The sequence below is a fragment of the Piliocolobus tephrosceles genome, chromosome 6 (assembly GCF_002776525.5).
Source record: "Piliocolobus tephrosceles isolate RC106 chromosome 6, ASM277652v3, whole genome shotgun sequence".
In the NCBI taxonomy this organism is placed as follows: Eukaryota; Metazoa; Chordata; class Mammalia; order Primates; family Cercopithecidae; genus Piliocolobus; species Piliocolobus tephrosceles.
Window position 1 is genome coordinate 49,171,448 of NC_045439.1, and position 21,798 is coordinate 49,193,245.

At 40.2% G+C, this 21,798-nt stretch overlaps 1 protein-coding gene and 1 non-coding gene across 2 annotated transcripts in view; one reads left to right on the forward strand and one right to left on the reverse strand.

Moving 5' to 3' along the window:
* Positions 1-4,519: 4,519 nt before the first annotated feature.
* Positions 4,520-4,592, forward strand: TRNAK-CUU. The gene has a single exon. It is a non-coding gene; the product is annotated as a tRNA-Lys (tRNA).
* A 5,125-nt stretch (positions 4,593-9,717) lies between these two features.
* The window catches only part of ACTR10 (actin related protein 10), a 35,666-nt gene continuing 23,585 nt past the window's right edge, over positions 9,718-21,798 (reverse strand). Inside the window, exons 9-13 of the mRNA XM_026456323.1 lie at positions 20,972-21,051; positions 20,818-20,891; positions 14,408-14,489; positions 12,276-12,477; positions 9,718-10,149 (exon numbers count right to left, since the gene is read on the reverse strand). Coding sequence (XP_026312108.1) covers positions 9,968-10,149; positions 12,276-12,477; positions 14,408-14,489; positions 20,818-20,891; positions 20,972-21,051 — 620 coding nt within the window. The 3' untranslated portion in view covers positions 9,718-9,967. The remainder of the gene's footprint in view (positions 10,150-12,275; positions 12,478-14,407; positions 14,490-20,817; positions 20,892-20,971; positions 21,052-21,798) is intronic.

Sequence of the window (21,798 nt, forward strand, 5' to 3'; positions counted from 1 at the left end):
TGATGGCATCCCCCTCACCTTCTTATGCCAGGCTCTCGGGAAGTTTCGCTTCAAGGGTATCGTCTTTGAATTCAGCTTGGAATTTTACACAAGTATTAGTGCTCTTTCTATGAGTATAACGCTTTTTGGTAGAGTTAAAGATAAGTCTGATTAAAGATATTTATTGAGCGTTAATATATTCCACGTGTTCAAGAAAAAGCCGTAAACAGAACATACCAGCATTTCTAATGGAATTTACATTCAGTAGAAAGAAATAGATAACAAGAAGTAAGCAAAATAGAAGGAAGAGTGCTTTAATAGACAATGGAGGTACTAACTTAAGGCAGTGTGCTCAGGGAATGACTTTCTAAGTGAGTAATATTTAAACTAAAATAGGGTAACAAAACAGTGGTTTAGGGAACAGTAAAAAACTTGGCTTGCGCTAGGAACTGTCACGTCAGAGTGACCCCTCATTAAGTGGGGAAGAGTGACAGGAAGAGAACAAGTGCACATGAGACCAAATCTTAAAGTGGTTTGAATTTTAATCCCATTGTAAATAGGGCATCAGCAATTTTTTACTCCTAAATATTAATACGTCAGTGTGTATTTTCCCCCAACACAGGAACATTATTTTACATAGACACAGTATTATTGTGAAAATCAGAAAACTAGCAATACTATGATCAACTTTCTGCTTTTTTTTTTTTTTTTTTGAGACAGAGTCTCGCTCTGTCGCCCAGGCTGAAATGCAGTGGCGCGATCTCCGCGCACTGCAAGCTCCGCCTCCAGGGTTCACGCCATTCTCCTCCCTCAGCCTCCGGAGTAGCTGGGACCACAGGCGTCCGCCACCACGCCCAGTTAATTTTTTGTATTTTTTAGTAGAGACGGGGTTTTACCGTGTTAGCCACGATGGTCTCGATCTCCTGACCTTGTGATCCACCCGCCTCGGCCTCCCAAAGTGCTGGGATTACAGGCGTGAGCCACTGCGCCCAGCAGTATTTCTTCAGTTTTCATGGCATGAACATTTTCGAAGAATACAAACCATTTATTTTGTAGAATATTCCTTAAGTTAGGTTTGATGTTTTTGTTGTTATTTGATTCAAGTGATGCATTTGTGGCAGGAATACTACAGAAATGACCTTGTATTCATTCATGTCAGAGCATTATATTAGGAGGGACATGATGTTAGTTGTTTTATTGCTGATAATGTTAACTTTGATCACTGGCTGAAGATTTATCCCTGATAATGTTTCTATTTTTACCTTTGTAATTAGTATCTTGTGAGGAAATACTTTGAAAATATGTACACATCCTGTTTACGCCTCAACATTTCAGTCATTAATTCTAATATCTGATGATTCTTGTTTGAATTGATTATTACAATGGTTGCCGAATGGTGATTTTCTAATTCTGTCATTCCTTTCACATTTATTACTGGTTTTCTACTGTGAGGTTATCAGGGGTTTTTAAAGCAGGAGAATTATATGATTTGATTTAAATCAGTAAATGAGCTCTTATTTCTGATAGCTAAGGGAAAAGAAGAGAAACAGGAATACTAGTTGGAAAGTTATTGCTCTTTTGTGAGCTAGCAGTAATGGAGAGTGATTTGGACTAAAGTGGTGGCAGTGGAGGTGGAAATGTGTGGATGGATTTCAGATGTATAGGGTGCTATGGTTTGAATGGCCCCTTCAAAACACGTGTCGAAATTTAATTGCCAATGTAATGGTATTGCCATGTGGGGCCTGTAAGAGGTGATTAGGTCATGAGGGCACTATGGATGAATGTCATTTCTAGAATGGGTTAGTTATCTTGGGAGTGGGTTCCTAATACAAGGATGAATTTCACTGGATTTCAGCTCTCTGTCTCACATATTCGCTTGCTCTTCTGATCCTTTGTCATGGGATAATACAGCACAAGGCCCTTGCCAGATGTCAGTGCCACACTCTTGAACTTCTAAAACCATGAGCCAAATAAACTTTTCTTATTTGTGAATTACCTAGTCTGTGGTATTCTGTTATAGCAGCAGAATATGGGCCAAGACATAGGGTTTGCAGAATTGGATATAGAAAGTAAGGGGAAAAAAGGAATTTCAATTGCTTTTTCCTGCTAATGAAGCATTACAATTGATGTTTTTATTTTTGAACAAATTGATAGATAAAAGGACTTGAATTACTGGGAAGACTAGCCACTTAATTTACCTAACCCTCGTTAAAACATTCCAGTTGTAATTCTTTTTTTTTTTTTTTTTTTTTTTTTTTTTTTGAGACTGAATCTTGCTCTGTCACCCAGGCTGGAGTGCAGTGGCTTGGTCTCTGCTCACTGCAACCTCTGACCCCCGGGGTTCAAGCGATTCTTCTGCCTCAACAGCCCACGTAGCTGCGATTACAGGTGTGCACCACCATGCCCGGCTAATTTTTGTATTTTTAGTAGAGATCGGGTTTCACCATGTTGGCCAGGCTGAGCGCACACTCCTGACCTCAGGTGATTCGCCCTCCTTGGCCTTCCAAAATTCTGGGATTACAGGCGTGAGCCTCTGCACCTGGCCTCTAGTTGCAATTCTTTCCTGGGGAGTTCCAATTTAGACCACGATAATTCAAGAAAGGGGTGAAGAAAGCTGAAGGTTAATAGTTGCAGAAGGGTTGGCCTTGGAGGTAAACCATAAGTACTCAAAGCTTGTTTAGGTATCCAGTTAATCTTTTAATTAACATCATTACCTGTGTGTGATAAACACTATTTGAGCACCTAGTGCACTCAATATTTATTAATAATTAAGAATTTGGGGGCTCCTTCGTCTGGGCGCAGTGGCTCATGCCTGTAATCCCAGCACTTTGGGCGGCCAAGGCAGGTGGGTCACCTGATGTCAGGAGTTCGAGACCAGCCTGACCAACATGATGAAACCCCGTCTCTACTGAAAATACAAAAATTAGCTGGGCTTGGTAGTGCATGCCTGTAGTCCCAGCTACTCCGCAGGCTGAGGCTGAGGCAGAGGCAGGAGAATTGCTTGAACCCAGGAGGCAGAGGTTGCCATGAGCTGAGATCGCACCCAGCCAGAGTCCTTCTCAAAAACAGAAAAAAGAAAAAAAGGCCAGGCGTGGTGGCCCATGTCTGTAATCCCAGCCCATTGGGAAGCCTAGGCGGGTGGATCGCCTGAGATCAGGAGTTCAAGACCAGCCTGGCCAACATGGTGAATCCCCGTCCCTACAAAAATTAGCCAGGCATGATGGCGGGTTCCTGTAATCCCAGTTACTTGGGAGGCTGAGGCAGGATAATCGCTTGAACCCTGCAGGCAGAGGTTGTAGTGAGCCGAGATCATGCCACTGCACTCCAGCCTGGGCGACAGAGCAAGACAACTCCAAATGTATACTATTTTATGACGTATCTTATTATTTTTAAATTGAATACCTCAGGAAATGTGATGCCCAATATATCTAGCTTCCAAATACTGTGCTTTGGGGATACTATCGTAAGAATTATTTGTTATTTTCAGGTTTACAAATTGGGTCTTTAACTTGCACTGCTAAGCAGTAGTATAAACACCACATCCCTCTCCATTATCACAGAAATTAGAAGAATTTTTTTTTTTTTTTTTTTTTTTTGAGATGGAGTCCCGCACTGTCGCCTCAGCCTCCCGACTAGCTGGGATTACAGGTGTCGGCCACCACTCCCGGCTAATTTTTTGTATTTTTAGTAGAGACAGGAGCTGGGGCTAGGCTGGTCTTGAACTCCTGACCTCGTGATCTGCCTGCCTCCGCCACCCAAAGTGCTGGAATTATAGGCGTCCCACGCCCGGCCAGAATTTCTTACCTAGAAAGGTTCACCATCATTTCAGAATATATATATTTCCATATGACATTATTCCAGTATCTCCTATGGTAATTTGGTTAAAATCAGGTTTCTGACCCTTTGCCTCTTAAGAGTTCACATTCTTTACCATTAGATTTAGAGACTGTAATTCTTTCCTCCCAGCTTCTGTCGTTTGAGGAGAATAATAGCACCCTCCAAACGTCCTATCGCTCGCTCATTGTCAGACAATTACTCGAAAGAGACCTTATGTTAATTGACCCGAAGACTCCTTTTCTGAATTTAACTCTCCTTCATCAGACCATACTAAAGAAAATAGCTAAGCCCCGCGGTTGTTCAGGGAAACTAACCTCTCAGAGATCGGACTTTGTTTCTTCAAATGCGGAGCCCAAACATGTAGGAATCCGGTATGCCATTTGATGGAAGTTGGATGGCCTTGATATGTATTTATGTAAACAAAACATATTGGTTGGTAAATATTTTTAAACACTTTGTTTAAAAGATTCAATGACTCTGTAATAAGACTCGCATAAGTTTTCAATGATCTTTGGATACATATACAAACATTCTTAAATCTAAGTACAATTAAATATTTAGAACACTCTTAAAAAATAATAATTCTGAAGTGCCGATCTAACAGTATGTTATACATTTGTTTAGAAAAGAAACTACGGGGAGGAGCGAACCATGTAGTTAAAATACTCCTCAAGAGATAGAAATGCAAACCGCTGTGCCAGGCGCCCGGCTAGCTCAGTCGGTAGAGCATGGGACTCTTAATCCCAGGGTCGTGGGTTCGAGCCCCACGTTGGGCGCGGTTTGAAGTTTTTCCTCTGAAACTTACATGCTTTCTCTAAAGCACCTGAGCTACAGAGTTCTTAAGCCGAATTAATTTAAACACTTTCAGTATTAACCAGATTCTCCAGTAAAAAGTTCTCCTTTTGTAAACGAAACAGGTCACAAATTGTGCTTGTGCAATTGAAATCACATGTCCCCTCCCCGTGTTCTCTTTAAAACACACAGGGAACCACATGCCCACTGTTGAAGACTAGTTTTTTGTGTTACTATGCATACTTGGATAGTTGGTGGTAGAGGGCAGTTTTAATTGTTATCTTAACAAACTTATGAGCGCCACATTTTGGCTGCTTTTCTAAAATTTAAGAGACCGGATGTAAAAACATTTGGAGGCACCTGAGGACTCCGAAGAAAAAGAACCAATTTATCCTTCTCTGTCTCTCTCTCTCTCTCTCTCTCTCTCTCTCTCTCTCTCTGTGTCCTTCTTTTTCCTCCACTCAATATGGAGTCTATCCCTGAAGAAATATATAGTGAAAAATAGTTCTTTCTGTAGTGAGATTTATACCACCAGTGCACACATCAAGTTTTCTTCCATTCTTCTTGGGGATGGATACTAGGAAATTAAGATTCTAGTAAAGGCTCTTTGAAGACGTACAAAACAACTGAGATGTGAAAACTTGGATAGGCAACTGGATATGTGAGGGAAGAAAGGTTTCCGCCTTCTCCCCTTTGCACTGAGAACTGTGAAGTCATCAGAACGTCCTCGCCCACTCGAACCACCACAGCCAGACACGTTCCAGGATCTCACCCACCAGAACACATAGGCGAACGGTTTATGCTCCTTCATACCTGAAGCCAATCCTATCTAAAGCACTGGATCCTGTACCCTCCATGTGTCATCCCCCAGCTCTCCACTAAAGGATCAATTTTTCTCCTTTCTTGATTTTTCCGTTCAACACACAAACATGCTGTTATTTATCTTAAAAACTTCAACCTAGTTTCCTCACAGGCTGCCATTCTATTTCTCTGTTCCCCTTTGTAGCAAAAGCCCATCCCCTTTTGCCTAAGCTCATTTCCCCTCCCTACCACCTCTTAACCCTGACAATGTCCTTCAGCCATAGACCAAAAAATAAAATAATAAAATAAAATAAAATAAAAAAATAAAATAAACAAAACAGAAAACCCCCACACCTGTTGTCAAATACGTTTAGTTTATTACTCATGGCAACAAGGGAGAAGTGTGGGGTGATTCAGTAAGATGGTGATTATAGGATCTTGGCTTTTGTTGGGTAATTTGGGGGAGGGTCTAAGTAAGTAGGGGCTTGTTCTGAATTGTGTGCTATCAGAAAACCAGGGCAATTCTAGGATCTGAAATCTGTAAGGATGGCATACTAAAGGAGGGATTAAAGGTGAAACAAAGTAAGTCACTCCTTTAGCAAGAGGGATGTTTGGTGTTTTGAGTTGCACAGTGACCAACTTGTCTGAAGTGTATGTTATGTGAAAAACAGAAGAAAAGCATAGTTTGCTGAAAGCGTCATATCAATCTGTAATAGCATTGAGGCTTACCTGTGTTAGATTAGTTCTCAGATGTCAGGCACTACTTCTTGCTCTTCTCAACCCACCCTAGTTATGACTTCCTGCCCCTCTCGGTACACCCCACTAGTTTACTAAACTGTACATGAAAAGGTCATCATTCATCTCCCCAATATCAAATTAATTGCAAGGCCTAATTTACTTGGACTATCAGAAATTTATTACAAATTTGATCACTCCATGCTGGATCCACATCTCCCCTTTGGCTTCCAGGACACTAATGCTCTCTTGTTTTCTCCCCTATCTCGCCAGCTACTTCCTTTCTCTCCTATCTCTTCACTTGGGAGTGCTTGGGGATGGGTGAGCCCTTGTTCCTCTTCTCTATCCACATTCATGCACTTGGTGATCTCAGTTTTAAATACCAGATACTTGCTGATGATTCACAACTTTTTTTTCTTTTGAGACGGAGTCTCACTCTGTCACCCAGGCTGGAGTGCAGTGGCATGATCTCGGCTCACTGAAACTGCTGCCTCCCGGGTTCAAGCAATTCTCCTGTCTCAACCACCCGAATAGCTGGGACTACAGGCACCCCCCACCACACCCGGCTAATTTTTGTATTTTTACTAGAGACGGGATTTCACCATATTGGTCAGACTGGTCTCAAACTCCTGACCTCGGGTAATCCGCCCTCCTCGGCCTCCCAAAGTGTTGGGATTACAGGCGTGAGCCACCGTTCCCGGCTGATTCAACTTTTAAGAGAGCCCAGATCTCTCTCTTAAATGTCAAATGTCTATATCCATTTGGATGTGTGGTAGATAACTCACACTAAACATGTATAAAAACTCTTGATCTTTGCCCCAAAACTTGTTTCTCTTGTAATTTTTCTTTTTTCCCCCACTAACGGTAACACCATCCTTCTAGATGCATGGATGAAAAACACTGGAAATATTGATTCCTATCTCTCCAACCCCATTGTGAAAGTGTCTTTCAATATTCCCCTGCCATATTGACTGTGAGCTTGGCCATGTGACTAACTTTGGCTAATAGGACAACAGAAAGCACGATGCAAAGTGTCTTGAGGAGAACTCAACACAATGGGGTTTGGATCCAAGCTGCCAAGTAATAAATCAGTATCCTGAGACCACCATGCTGAGGGAGCCTAAGCCAGCCACATGGAGAGAAGCATGTGGAAGACAGAGAAAGCATGGAGAGAGCACTGACACTGAGACTTGTAAACAAGGCTGTCCTAGACCTTCCACCCCAGCACACCAATTAAATACAGCCAGGTGGCTATCTCCAGCTCATACCACATGGAACAGAACTGCTCACCTGAGTCTTGCCTGAATTCTGACCCACAACACCATAAGCAAATAGGATTCATATTGTTTTAAGCCATTAACTTTTAGAAGTTTGTTACATAGCAATAGGTAACTGAAACATCCACGTAAGATCTATCAGGAAATCCTGTTGGTCTACCTTCCATGTATCCAGAATCCAGCAGTTCTCATCTTTACTGCTAGCACCCTGGCTTAAAAAACATCATCTCACTGAGATTACTGCAATGGTTTCTTAACTGATTTTCCTGCTTCAATTTGTCTCTTTAAACTCTATTCTTAACACAACATCCAGAATAATCCGGTTTAAACAAGCCAGATCTTGTCAATTTTCCACTCAAAACACTCCAAGGGTACGCTGTTTAACTCAGTAAGATGTATCCTTATATGATATACCCCCACTCCCCCATCTACTACTGCTTTTCTTCTCCTTGCTCACTCTACATGAGCCAAATTGGCCTCCTTATCAATCCTGGAATATGTCAGGCATGCCTTTCCTTAGGTTTTTTTGTTTGTTTGTTTGTTTTTTGAGACAGGGTCTCACTCTGTCACCCAGGCTGGGGTGCAGTGGCGTGATCTTGGCTCACTGCACCCTCCACCTCCCGGGTTCAAGCAATTCTCCTGCCTCAGCCTCCAGAGTAGCTGGGATTACAGGCATGCACGACCATACCTGACTAATTTTTGTATTTGTGGTAGACATGGGGTTTCACCATGTTGGCCAGGCTGGTCTCAAACTCCTGACCTCAAGTGATCCACCTGCCTCAGCCTCCCAAAGTGCTGGGATTACAGGGATGGACCACCACAACTGGCTTCCTCTTCTTACAAAGACACCAGTCTTACTGGATCAGGGCATCACCCTAATGATCACATCTTAATTTGACTACATCTGCAACTCTATTTCCAAATAAGGTCACGTTCACAAGGTACAGGGGTTGGGACATCAACCTATCTTTTTGAGGGGCATAATTCAACCCATAACAGAGGGCTACATTCCTTAACTTCAGCCACTAGTTGTCTGCTACTTTATAGCTAGTTTTAAAGCTCTATTTCAGTCACAGATCCTGTTTTTGATATTATTCAATGATGAAAACTTCTCATAAATAATCTAAGTTCAACAAAAGATGAGGTCAATATAAATGTAAAGTTCATGTTTACTGAAAAAAGAGAGAATGTTAACAAAATAGTAAATCCATCCAATTGGCAATTAATAGTGTATCTATTCCTGGCAATCCTCCTCGGAGGGTTCACAGTTAAGAAATAGACAAGCCTCGTTCTAATGGAGCTTATATTCCAGAAAAGAAGATAAAACCTCTGTTGAAACGATTACAAGGTAAAAGTTAGAAGTGCCCCAATTACTGTGCTTAGGGAAAGAGTGCTATGGAAGAGTGGTAGGGCTAGAGGAGACAGGTATCCCAAAAGAATGAAGCCAACAAAATTTCAACAAGAGGTAGTTCATTAAAAACAAATGAAAAAATAAAATAAAAAGTTAAATGACTGAGTACATATTTCAAAGAACCTCTGCCCTGAGAAGATATAAAGCACAAACACAAAGATTAATGGCATTGTGAATACATTTTTACAAAGCAGTTGTAACCTTATATAAAAATGAAGTATCTTTTTTCTTAGAAATGTAGAATTGCTCATAAAAAAAATGGTGAAGTTAAAAAGTGAACGTTTCCACACTTTAACAAATGCTTGACCATGTTACCAAACATTCTCAGTCCAAAGATCAAATATATTTCTGGAAAAACAACATTATTATAATATGGACACCCAAGCACCAAAATAAATAATTTTTTTAAATGGACCCATGTTAGTATTTGAAATAACTGGTAATGGTTAACATTATTAACATTATTTATGCTTTAAATGGAGTAACTGCTGGAAATAAAATTAATGAGCCCAGAACAGGTTATGTGAACTGTGGAGAAATACTCTTCTTTTTGAAAAACAAGCCACATAGGCTGGGTACGGTGGCTCATACCTGTAATCCCAGCACTTTGGGAGGCCGAGGCGGGTGGATCACGAGTTCAGGAGATCGAGACCATCCTGGCTAACATGGTGAAAACCCGTCTCTACTAAATACACAAAAAATTAGCTGGGCATGGTGGCGGGCGCCTGTAATTTGGTGCCTGTAATCCAGATACTCAGAAGGCTGAGGCAGGAGAATGGCGTGGACCTGGGAGGCGGAGCTTGCAGTGAGCAGAGAGCCACTGCACTCCAGCCTGGGCAACAGAGGAGACTGTCTCAAAAAAAAAAAAGCCACATAACAAACTTCCAAAATCAAACTGCTTTACTATACTTTATTGATATTAACACAACAGATTTCAGTAAGCACCAGCTACCATGTTACCAGTACACAAGAGAAACAAAGTCAAAAGAATTATATATTAATGCAAAGAGTAAACACAGAATGCTTTCACTTCTACTATACTCCTCTGTAACAAAACATCCCACATACTCTGTACAATTTGCTTATAATTGGTTAAATATTTAATATGAAGCAAGGCTGATTTTTAATCAAACTTCTATTTCTCAGTGGAAAACGCTCTCTTCATCAGAGGTGGTTGAGTTTTCCCAACATCAAACATCATTTCCAAAGGTGGGTTATTGAGAGAACACCAATCAGGTATACGGCCCGTCTGATTATAATATTCCTTTGAAACAGAACGGCTCCCAAGTATATCTTGTAATGCTCCAAAAATAGCCCCTGTGTGACAAAAATATTTTTTATAGCTAAAATGAAAACTTTTTCTAGAAAACTTTATGTACATATACATCTACTTCACTATATGGCAAAAGTGGATTGGTAAAATTCAGCAACGCATTGCCACAATCTTCAAAGTAATTCCAGTCAAGCTATTCTTTATTTTATATTTTGAATAACAGAGCAAGCCATAACTCCGTGTTAAAGGCAAAAATTTTTTTTTTGTTGCCTTTTTTGATTAATTGAAATGCCCTTTAGCAGGTTAAGAGTGAACATGATAACAAGTATTATTGCATTTAAAAGCAAGTTAGATAGAGTGGAGTGGAAGGTATTTTCAACTTTGTGTAAATACAATCAATAAGATTCTGAGTTTTCTCTCTCACAACTAAGGTTATGTATCAATAAATAAAATGGTACTGCAAAACCCAATAAACATCATCATAATGTCCTAACATTCTATACTGAAGACCTTATTAAGACCCACAAGGCAGTCTTTTAAAAACAATTCCATTACTAACTCAATTTGTCCTAGATCAAAACTACATTTTTACCAAATCCTATTTTACAAGAAATAATGTAACATTCATTTTAAAATGTCACACTACTTTGTTTTTCTCTCTGAATGTACAATCCTGATACCTTCTAGCTCTGCATCATAAAACACATATCAGAACGTATATAAATGTACATATTCATTATTGTTTCTCCCTTCAAAGTAGTTACAGCTGACCTTTGAACAATGCAGGGATTGGGGTGTGGACCCGCAAGCAGCTGAAAAATCCATGTATAATTTTTGCCTCCCCCAAAACTTAACTACCCATAGTCTACTGTTGACTGAGAAGTCTTACCAATAACATGAATAGTCAATTAACACATAAACAGACCAGTATCTACACATATATTTTTATACATTCATGACATATCTTTTCCTTAATTTCTTTGATATTTCTAGGCTACGTGGTTTGTCTATGTTTTTCAAATTGCTGCAAATCTTCAAAAATTTTTCCAACATATTTCCTAAAAACAGCATATCAATGGACCCCCCACATAATTCGAACCCATGTTGTTCAAGGGTCAACTGTACTTATTAGGTTATTTGCTTATTTCGGTGAAACCATCATTACTTAAGACATTTAATGAACTCGGTCACAAATACAGTTATAAAATAAAGAGACCAATTTTCATATGTGGCTCACTAAATTTGCAAGACATTAAAATAAACATTTTAAGAAATGGTAAGCCGGGCACGGTGGCTCACACATGTAATCCCAGCACTTTGGGAGGCCGAGGCGGGCGGATCACCTGAGGTCACAAGTTTGAGACCAGCCTGACCAACATGGAGAAACCCTGTCTCTACTAAAGATACAAAAAAATTAGCCAGGCGTAGTGGCGGGTGCCTATAATCCCAGCTACTAGGGAGGCGGAGGCAGGAGGATCGCTTGAGCCTGGGAGGTGGACGTTGCAGTGAGCTGAGATCGCGTTATTGCACTCCAGCTGGACGGGCAACAAGGATGAAACTCTGCCTCAAAAAAAAAAAAAAAAAAAAAGGTAGCATCCATCACTGGAATAAATTCATAGCTTTCACTATTTTGAGGGATGACTTTAACTAAATGAGGAAGTTAAGATCACAGTGCAAATGCCAAGAGAAATAGATATAAAATTCTGACAATTAATATAATTTAAGAAAAAGTCAGCTGGGCGTGGTGGCTCATGCCTATAATCCCAGCATTTTGGGAGGCCAAGGTGGGTGGATCACGAGGTCAAGAGATCAAGACCATCCTGGCCAACATGGTGAAACCCCGTCTCTACCAAAAATACAAAAAGTAGCTGGGCATGGTGGTGCGTGCCTGTAGTCCTAGATATGCGGGAGGCTGAGGCAGGAGAACTGCTTGAACCTAGGAGGCGAAGCTTGCAATGAGCCCAGATCGCACCACTGCACTGCACTCCAACCTGGTGACAGAGTGAGACTCCGTCTCAAAAAAAAGAAAGAAAGAAAAAGTCAATGTTAGTTGTATTTATAAAGTGGGCAATTCTGAACCCTGAATGATTTAGTCTAATATATCCATTAATAGTGTCATTCAGAGACCAAATACTATATAATCACTATATTTTAAAAGTGAAATTCTTACCTCCCAACCAGGCCACACAATTAGCTTTTGCAGGTGGAGTATGAATTCGAAACGTCTTAGTGCCAAGGACTTTTTTATATTTTGGTTTTTCTACCAAATACCTTATTTCTGCAAGCAATCTGTGGAGAAATCCTGGCAACATAGAAGTGCCACCTACGACTACCAAATTCTCTGCTAGTTGCTTCCTGGTGTCTATTGGACACTGTTATTAAAAAGAAAGAAAAGAAGAAGGACTTATTCTGAACTGTACAAATAATGCTTGACTGAACTTAAGAAAATATACATATTATATATACTATTATTATATATTATTATAATACTACAGATTAAACAGGTGATCATTTGTATCACAAAAAGGGCCACAGCAAGGTTTCTTTCATGTAGCAAAGCAAGTATAACCACCATAAAAATACTGCCAAATATATACATAAACTTTAAAGATTTTAAAATATTTTAAAGTCTAACAGCATAGAATTTTACATTCCATAGGGCATACGGCAGTAATATATGAGTGTTCTCACTGTCAGGGTAGCAATGATTAAGTAGGGCAAGAGCATGAGAAGAAATAACTTCCCTTTTTTGGGGTAAGGGAAGTATGTGGAAATTTCATTTTTCTAAGGTGTATTCAAGTGCCAGTTGTTAAGTGGGAAGATAACACTCCTAGAAAAATTATAGTTCTACATCAGTTCTCTTTAAGAGTTAGCAATGATAAGGTCCTTCAATGAATGGAGCCCTAGAGGCAAACATATCTTCCAAGGCAATGGTATTTCATGCGAAGTCCTATAATTACATAGTCATTAAAAAAAAGAGACATATCATCACCATATGTCCTGTGGAATTTAAAATTGAATATGATACAACCCTGAATTGGAAGGAACCATAAACCACACTAGGTACTAAATAAAAATCTGGTCCTGGCTCTTAAAAGAATGCACGTCGCTGGGCACGGTGGCTCATGCCTGTAATCCAAGCCCTTTGGGAGGCTGAGACAGGTGGATCACCTGAGGTCAGGAGTTCAAGACCAGCCTGACCAAAATGGAGAAACCCCATCTCTATCCAAAAACACAAAATTAGCCAGGTATGGTGGCACATGCCTGTAATCCCAGCTACTTGGGAGGCTGAGGCAAGAGAATCACTTGAACCCAGGAGGTAGAGGTTGCAGTGAGCCAAGATCACACCATTGCACTCCAGCTTGGGCAACAAGAGCAAAACTCTGTCAAAAAAAAAAACGGTCAGGTACGGTGGCTCACGCCTGTAATCCCAGCACTTTGGGAGGCAGAGGTGGGTGGATCACAAGGTCAGGAGTTCGAGACCAGCCTGGCCAACATGGTGAAACCCTGTATCTACTAAAAATGCAAAAATTAGCCAAGCATAGTGGTGGGCGCCTGGAATCCCAGTTAGTTGGGAGGCTGAGGCAGGAGAATCACTTGAACCCAGGAGGCAGAAGTTGCAGTAGGCCGAGATCATGCCACTGCATTCCAGTCTGGGTGACAGAGCAAGACTGTCTCGAAATAAATAAATAAATAAGCACATGTCCCTGGCACTCATTATCCTGGGGTTTGGAATGCTGTAGATGCCATTTCTCAGTACCAAAGTAAAACTCATGAACTATAAAAGTTTATTTATTTATTTTTTTTGGAGACGGAGTCTTGCTCTGTCGCCCGGGCTGGAGTGCAGTGGCCGGATCTCAGCTCACTGCAAGCTCCGCCTCCCGGGTTTACGCCATTCTCCTGCCTCAGCCTCCCAAGTAGCTGGGACTACAGGCGCCCGCCACCTCGCCCAGCTAGTTTTTTTTTTTTTTTTGTATTTTTTAGTAGAGACGGGGTTTCACCGTGGTAGCCAGGATGGTCTCGATCTCCTGACCTCGTGATCCGCCCATCTCAGCCTCCCAAAGTGCTGGGATTACAGGCTTGAGCCACCGCGCCCGGCTTAAAAGTTTAAAATAAAAGTTTAAAAGTTTTAAAAAAGGACTGCATTCTGTAAAAATTAATAAAATTCAATAAGCAGATTAGTTATTGACACATATTAAAAATAATATGTGACAAGGATTGCTAGTTGCCTAAAATAACATTTAAAATTTTTCTTTAAAGGACTGTGATAATAAAGGGAATTTTTTTGACAAGATAAAATACCTGTATAAGGGAATCCAATATTAAAGTGGCAACTGATTTCTCTTCATTATCTTGTTCAAAAAGAATTTCCACAACTGAATCTCTAATGGGATTTGAAAAAGAGAGCTTTCTGTTGGTGTCACATATTATTACACAGAATATACCATGATTTCCATTTACATAGTATTTTTAAGTACCAATACTACATTAACAAAGAATAATTATTAAAATACAAGTTGTTCTCATTTGTAAATGGAGAGGATAACAATGCCTGCCTCAGGGGTTGAGGTGAAGATGCAATGAGTTAATAGAACAGGGTCTGCCTAAATTATTAGCTGTTACTATTATTATGTATACATTTACATTTATTTTGTGTCCAATTATAACTCCCCAAACCTAAGAAGAGAAAAGAAATAGTATTCTATAATAGTAAGATTCAACAAGCAGATTAGCTGGTGATACAAGAGATTTATAAGCAACCACCCCCCCCCATTTCTTTTTTAAAATAATACAAGGATCACCAGTTGCTTAGTAAAATATCCATTTTCCAGTTTATTCTCAAATTAAAATAACTCTATTACTTTTTGGTAGCATGAGGAAGATCTTTGTGGTGATGAAAGAGTTCTATATCTTTTAAAAAATTATATATATTATATTTAAGGTATACAACATATTTTGATACACACACACACACACACACACACACACAGTGAAGTAATTACTACATTCAAGCAAACTAACCTATCCATCACCTTCCATAAGTAGTAAGAGCACCCAAAATCTATTAGCAAAATTTCAGTTTAGAATACAGTATTACTAACTAATGTCCTCATGCTGTATATTAGATCTCTAGGCTTATTCATCACTCCTAACTACAAGTTTGTGTCCTTTGACCCTCTCCTCATTTCCTTCCCCTCTCAACTCCTAACAACCACTGTTTTACTCTCTGTTTCTAGATGTTTCACTTTTTTTTAGATTCCACATATACAAGTGAGATCAAGCAGTATTTTTCTTTCTGTCTGGCAATAGTTCTGTATCTCCATTGTTGTAGTGACTGTAGAAATCTATATATGATAAAATAACACAGAACTGACATATACTTTATGCCAATGCCAATTTACTAGTTTTGATATCATATTACAGTCATATAAGATGTTTAACCATTGGGAGAAACTGAAAGGGTATATGGGGCCTCTCTGTATTATCTTTTACTACTGCCTGTTAATCTGTAGGATTTGAAAATAAAAAAAGATAAAACTCAATTTTTAAGCTGGATATATTGTGCCTCCAACCCGTCCCACTAGTTAAAACACTGTATTTACCAGCCTCTGGCCAGATGCAATGGCTCATGCCTATAATCCCAGCATTTCAGGAGGCTGAGGCAGTGCAGGGGAATGGCTTGAGGCCAGGAGTTCGAGACCAGCCTGAGCAGCATAGTGAGACCTCGTCTCTTAAAAAAAAAAAACAGTCTTTCTTGCAACTAGATGTAGTTAAGTACTAGACAAGGAGATAGAGGCAGTAGTAGTATGTCGGACTTTCTTTTTCCCTTTTGAGACAGAGTCTCGCTCTGTGCAATGGTGTGATCTCACATCAGCCTCCCAGATTCAAGTGATTCTCATGCCTCAGTCTCCCAAGTAGCTGGGATTACAGGCCTGTGCCACCACACCCAGCTAATTTTTTGTATATTTTCAGTAGAGGTGGGGTTTCACCATGTTGGCCAGGTTGGTCTCAAACTCCTGGCCTCAAGCGACCTGCCTGCCTCAGCCTCCCCAAAGTGTTGGGATTATAGGCATGAGCCACCGTGCCCGGCCTATGTTGGACTTTTAATTAAGAGTTAAGCACTTTCTTCTTTCCCTTCTTAGGACTACTTGCTTGAAACAAAAACATGGTAGCTACAACTCCAGCAGCCATCCTGGACCTCAAGGACAAGGGCTACATCCCGGAGATGAAAGATGGAAAGATGTTTGGGTCTCTAATATGAGATGATAATATCATCCCTGGATGATCTTCCTCTGAACTTCTTTTCTTTTAATTTCACGTTTTTTGAGATAGGGTCTTGCCCTGTTGCCCAAGCTGGAGTGCAATGGCACAATCTCGGCTCACCGCAACCTCTGCATCCCAGGCTCAAGCAATCCAACAGCACTGGCATCCCAAGGTGCTGGGATTACAGGTGTGAGCCACTGCGCCCAGCCTTGAACTTCTTTCAAATGAGAGATAAACTTCTAACTTGTTGAAGACACTATTTTCAGGTTTGTATAACTGTGGCCAAACCAAATCCTAACCAATACAATATAAAATTAACTATGCACATACAGGTATAAACTCTATTTTTAATAAAATCGGGATATTATGCATAACTATTTTAAAGCATTTAAAAATTCTTTTCAAAACATAAAATCCTCTTCATGAGACTCAATCTACTAGCTAATTCTTTCCACTTCACCTCTGAAGTATACTAACTGAGGCCTACAGTATGCTGAATGGGCATAGCTGGTCAGGCCCTTGCCACTATGCCTGCAGACTTCTTCCACCAGTTAAGCTGCATGCTTACAAAGATCCACTCTTCTATTTCCAAATCTTTTGTCAGCTGATTTGATATTAAAATTATATAACTTAACAATTATTTCTTTTTTTTTTTTTTTTTTTGAGATGAAGTCTCGCTCTGTCACCCAGGCTGGAGTGCAGTGGCCGGATCTCAGCTCACTGCAAGCTCCGTCTCCCGGGTTTACGCCATTCTCCTGCCTCAGCCTCCCAGGTAGCTGGGACTACAGGTGCCCGCCACCTCGCCCGGCTAGTTTTTTGTATTTTTTAGTAGAGACGGGGTTTCACCGTGTTAGCCAGGATGGTCTCGATCTCCTGACCTCGTGATCCTCCCGTCTCGGCCTCCCAAAGTGCTGGGATTACAGGCTTGAGCCACCATGCCCGGCCAACAATGATTTCTTAACCAATGAAATATTAAGGTAGAAAACAAGTTATTCTTTCCATGAATGTGAAAGCTTTGGAAAGACAAGTTAGTTTTTAAAAATATTTGTAACATAGGTGAGACAACTGTAAAAGTCTAGAAGAAAATAACTAGATGTATTCTGTAAATAGTAGAGATGGGGTTTCACCATGTTGGCCAGGCTGGTGTCAAACTCCTGACTTTAAGTGATCCGCCCGCCTTGGCCTACCAAAATGCTGGAATTACAGGCATGAGCCACCATGCCCAGCCAACTAGATGGATTCTGTACCAAGACTGATTCCTAGTAACTTTAAGCTCTTACTGTACTTAGAAAAAGAACAAAAAAGCTGGAAATCATAAATTATGATTTACTGGTTATTATAATTTTAAGTCAGAGCTCTATAAGTAGACTTAGCGAATAGGTCTTGGAAAAACATAAATACACACAAATTTTAAGTTAAAATAAAATGTTTAGTATATGATTTTTTACAATGGTCCTTTACTTTAAATAACCCTTCTTTTGCTTTACCAACCAACTACTGGTCAGTATTGTATCTAATTAGAAGGTTTCAATGGAACTATACCTTTTGGCAGAAACAACACGTTAGGCTGGACACGGTGGCTCACACCTGTAATCCCAGCATTTTAGGAGGCCAAGGCAGGCGGATCACCTGAGGTCGGGAGTTCGAGACCAGCTTGACTAACATGGAGAAATCTCGTCTCTACTAAAAATACAAAAATTAGCTGGGTGTGGTATGCATGCCTGTAATCCCAGCTACTCGGGAGGCTGAGGCACGAGAATTGCTTGAACCCGGGAGGCAGAGGTTGTGGTGAGCTAAGATCGCACCATTGCACTCCAGCCTGGGCAACAAGAGCGAAACTCCACCTCAAAAACACACACACACACACACACACAAAACACAAAAAACACGTTAGTAAACATAAATGACTGAGTTTGGAATGTGAGACATACTGGCTTCCTTCATTTGCAATGCATTTTCCTATTTTTTTGGAACCAATGATTCCATGTTGATTGAATTTCCTTTTTTTTCTTTAAGAAAATACAGATGGGGAGCTGGGGGCGGTGGCACATGCCTGTAATCCCAACACTTTGGGAGGGCAAGGCCGGAGGACTGCTTAAGTTCGAAACCAACTGGGCAACAGAGTGAGACCCCATCTCTACATAAAAAAAATTTTTTTTGAGACAGAGTCTCGCTCTGTCACCCAGGCTGGAGTGCAGTGGCCAGATCCTGGGGTCTTACTCTGTTACTGAGGCTGAAGTACAGTGGTACAATCATAGATCACTGTAACCTCAAACTCCTGGGCTCAAGTGATCCTTCCACCTCAGCTTCCTAAAGAGCTAGGACTATAGGTGTGTACCACCATGCCTGGCTAATTAAAAAACATTTTTTTTTTTTTTTGTAGGGACAGGGTCTCAAACTATGTTGCCCAGGCTGGTCTTGAATTTTTGGGCTCAAGATATTCTCCCACCTCCGCCTCCCAAAGTGCTGAGGTTACAAGTGTGAACTACCAGCCAGGCACGGTGGCTCACGCCTATAATCCCAGCACTTTGGGAGGTGGAGGCGGGTGGATCACCTGAGGTCAGGAGTTTGAGATCAGCCCGGCCAACATGGTGAAACTCATCTCCGCTAAAAATACAAAAATTAGCCGGTCATGGTGGTGGGCGCCTGTAATCCTACCTACTCAGGAAGTTGAGGCAGGAGAATCACTTGAACCCAGAAGGAGGCTGCAGTGAGCCGAGATTGTGCCATTGCACTCCAGCCTGGGCGAAAAGAGCAAAAACCCTGTCTCAAGAAAAAAAAAAAAAAAAAAAACCAAGTGTGAACTACCATGCCTGGTCTCTGTATTTCTTTAAATAGTTATCTTCTTCTTTAGACTGAGATCCAATAAACAGTCAGGAGAAAATTTTAAAAAGTAATTTAATAAACATAACTTAAATAGGAGATTAAAATGATATAAAAATAGCTAGCAAAAAGTACTACATTCTTACTTTCGCTACCCTGTTCTACTGTCTTTAACTTCCATATATTTATGTTCATTCTTTCAATACTTCAAGCTCTACATTAATTCAAAGCCTAATAGGACGTTCAATATGTTACATAATAATAATTTTCTGTGAATCTTCTGACCTTATATTTTACAAGGAAACTTTTACAATATAAATTTTATAAAGTTGCATTATAAACAAATGTTATATTGTTACTAATATAATTATGTAAGTCCTTAACAACAACTTATATTGGATCATCAGACAGAATAGTCAAATCAATAAACGGCGAATTACTAAGTCCTAAAGACTGAGTATATTTGGAAAAATGCATTCTTTCTAACAAAAAGTTTTAAAGCAGGAGTCAGCAAATATGGCCTGAGAATGAAATCCAGCCACCACCTGTTTTTGCAAATAAAGTTTTACTGGAACACAGTCATGCTCACTCATTTAAATATTATCTATAGCTAATTTTGTGTTCCAACTATAGAGTTGAGTAGTTGCAACAGAGACCATATTGACCCATAAAGCTTGAGTTATTTATTTTATTTTATTTTATTTTTTGAGATGGAGTTTCACTCTTGTTGCCCAGGCTGGAGTGCAACGGTGCAATCTTGGCTCACTGCAACCTCTGCCTCCCGAGTTCAAGCAATTCTCCTGCCTCAGACTCCTGAGTAGCTGGGATTACAGGCATGTGCTACCATGGCCAGCTAATTTTGTATTTTCAGTAGAGACTAGGTTTCTTCTTGTTGGTCGGGCTGTTCTCGAACTTCCGACCTCAGGTGATCCACCCACCTTAGCCTCCCAAAGTTCTGGGATTCCAGGCATGAGCCACTGCGCCTGGCCAAGCCTGAGCTATTTACTATCTGGTCCTTTACTGAAATATTTTGCTAACCCCTGTTTTAAAGTGTCATACTTCCTGCCCCACTTCAAAGAATGGCTAGTTTCATGAATTGAACTAATTCTCAGTTACCTTGATAAAAAGGAGATAATATATTTTTTTTTAATTTTTAAAAATTTAAAAAGCTGAATAGGCAGGGCACGGTGGCTCATGCCTGTAATCCCAGCACTGTTGGAGGCCAAGGTAGGCGGATCACCTGAGGTCAGGAGTTTGAGACCAACCTGGCCAACATGGTTGAAACCCTGTCTATATTAAAAAATATAAAAATTAGCCAGGCATGGTGGCAGGCACCTGTAATTCCAGCTAGTTGGGAGGCTGAGGCAGGAGAATTGCTTGGACCCAGGAGATGAAAGTTACAGTGAGCCAAGATAGTGCCACTGCACTCCAGCCTGGACAGCAGAGCAAGATCTTGTCTCAAAAGAAAAAAAAAGCTGAATAAAATAAATCATGAATAATGAGGCTTAACAATAAACACTTAACTGTTAAAATGGCAATAGTGACATAAAGGCTCATACAAATATTTTTAAAAGCCAAAAGTTTATTTTCGTTTACTACTTTGCTCATTAAAATTAAGATCTAACCTGATTGATCCAAGGACATGTAAAATCTTCTCTCCATCTAACGGATAGTCAACATTTGGGGGTGGGGAGGGACGCTGAAATATAAATATCATAAACATAAGTCCACACATGTTGTAACCTTTGCAAAAAGACGCTTTTTTTTTTTTAAACTTACCTCATTATTTCCATCAATATTAAATTTTGCTGCTTGGATTTTTAGTCCTCGCTTCAGATCACTTACAAAGCAAGTACGCACTTAAAGGAAGAAAAGGAGACCTTGTTATGGCTCGTTGATTACAATTGAACATAGTGAACCCACACTCCAGTTAAAACAATTCTATTCAAGTGAACATGCTAATCATCTATTCCTTTGGATTTTATAAACCCTATTTCCATCTTTAGTTAGCTAACAGTAATTTGTTCATTAAAAAATCTGTTTTGGCTGGGTGCAGTGGCTCACACCTGTAATCCCAGCACTTTTGGAGGCCGAGGCAGGCGGATTACCTGAGGTCAGGAATTCGAGACCAGCTTGTCCAACAGGGCGAAACCCCGTCTCTACTAAAAATACAAAAAATTAGCCAGGTGTGGTGGCGGGTGCCTGTAATCCCAGCTGCTTGGGAGGCGGAGGCAGGAGAATTGCTTGAACCGGAGAGGCAGAGGTTGCAGTGAGCCGAGATCGTGCCACTGCACTCCAGCCTGGGCAACAAAAGTGAAACTCTGTCTCAAAGAAAAAAACCAAACTAGAAAGAAACAAAACAAAACAAAAAAACAACCTTTTTCATTGACTAAAGTGTCATAAGACATGTTGTACATTCATCTTGTATAAAACCTCATTTTAAAAAAATTATCTTTAAAGAAACTGTTGTTTGACATCTCTTATACAAGGAGAACCACAACAAAAATTAATTTTACCATCATAAAAATGTAGTTATTCTAACTGAATAGTATATTTCTTTTTTTTTTTTTTTTCCCACTAAAATTGCGTTTATTTTCTCGTCATAG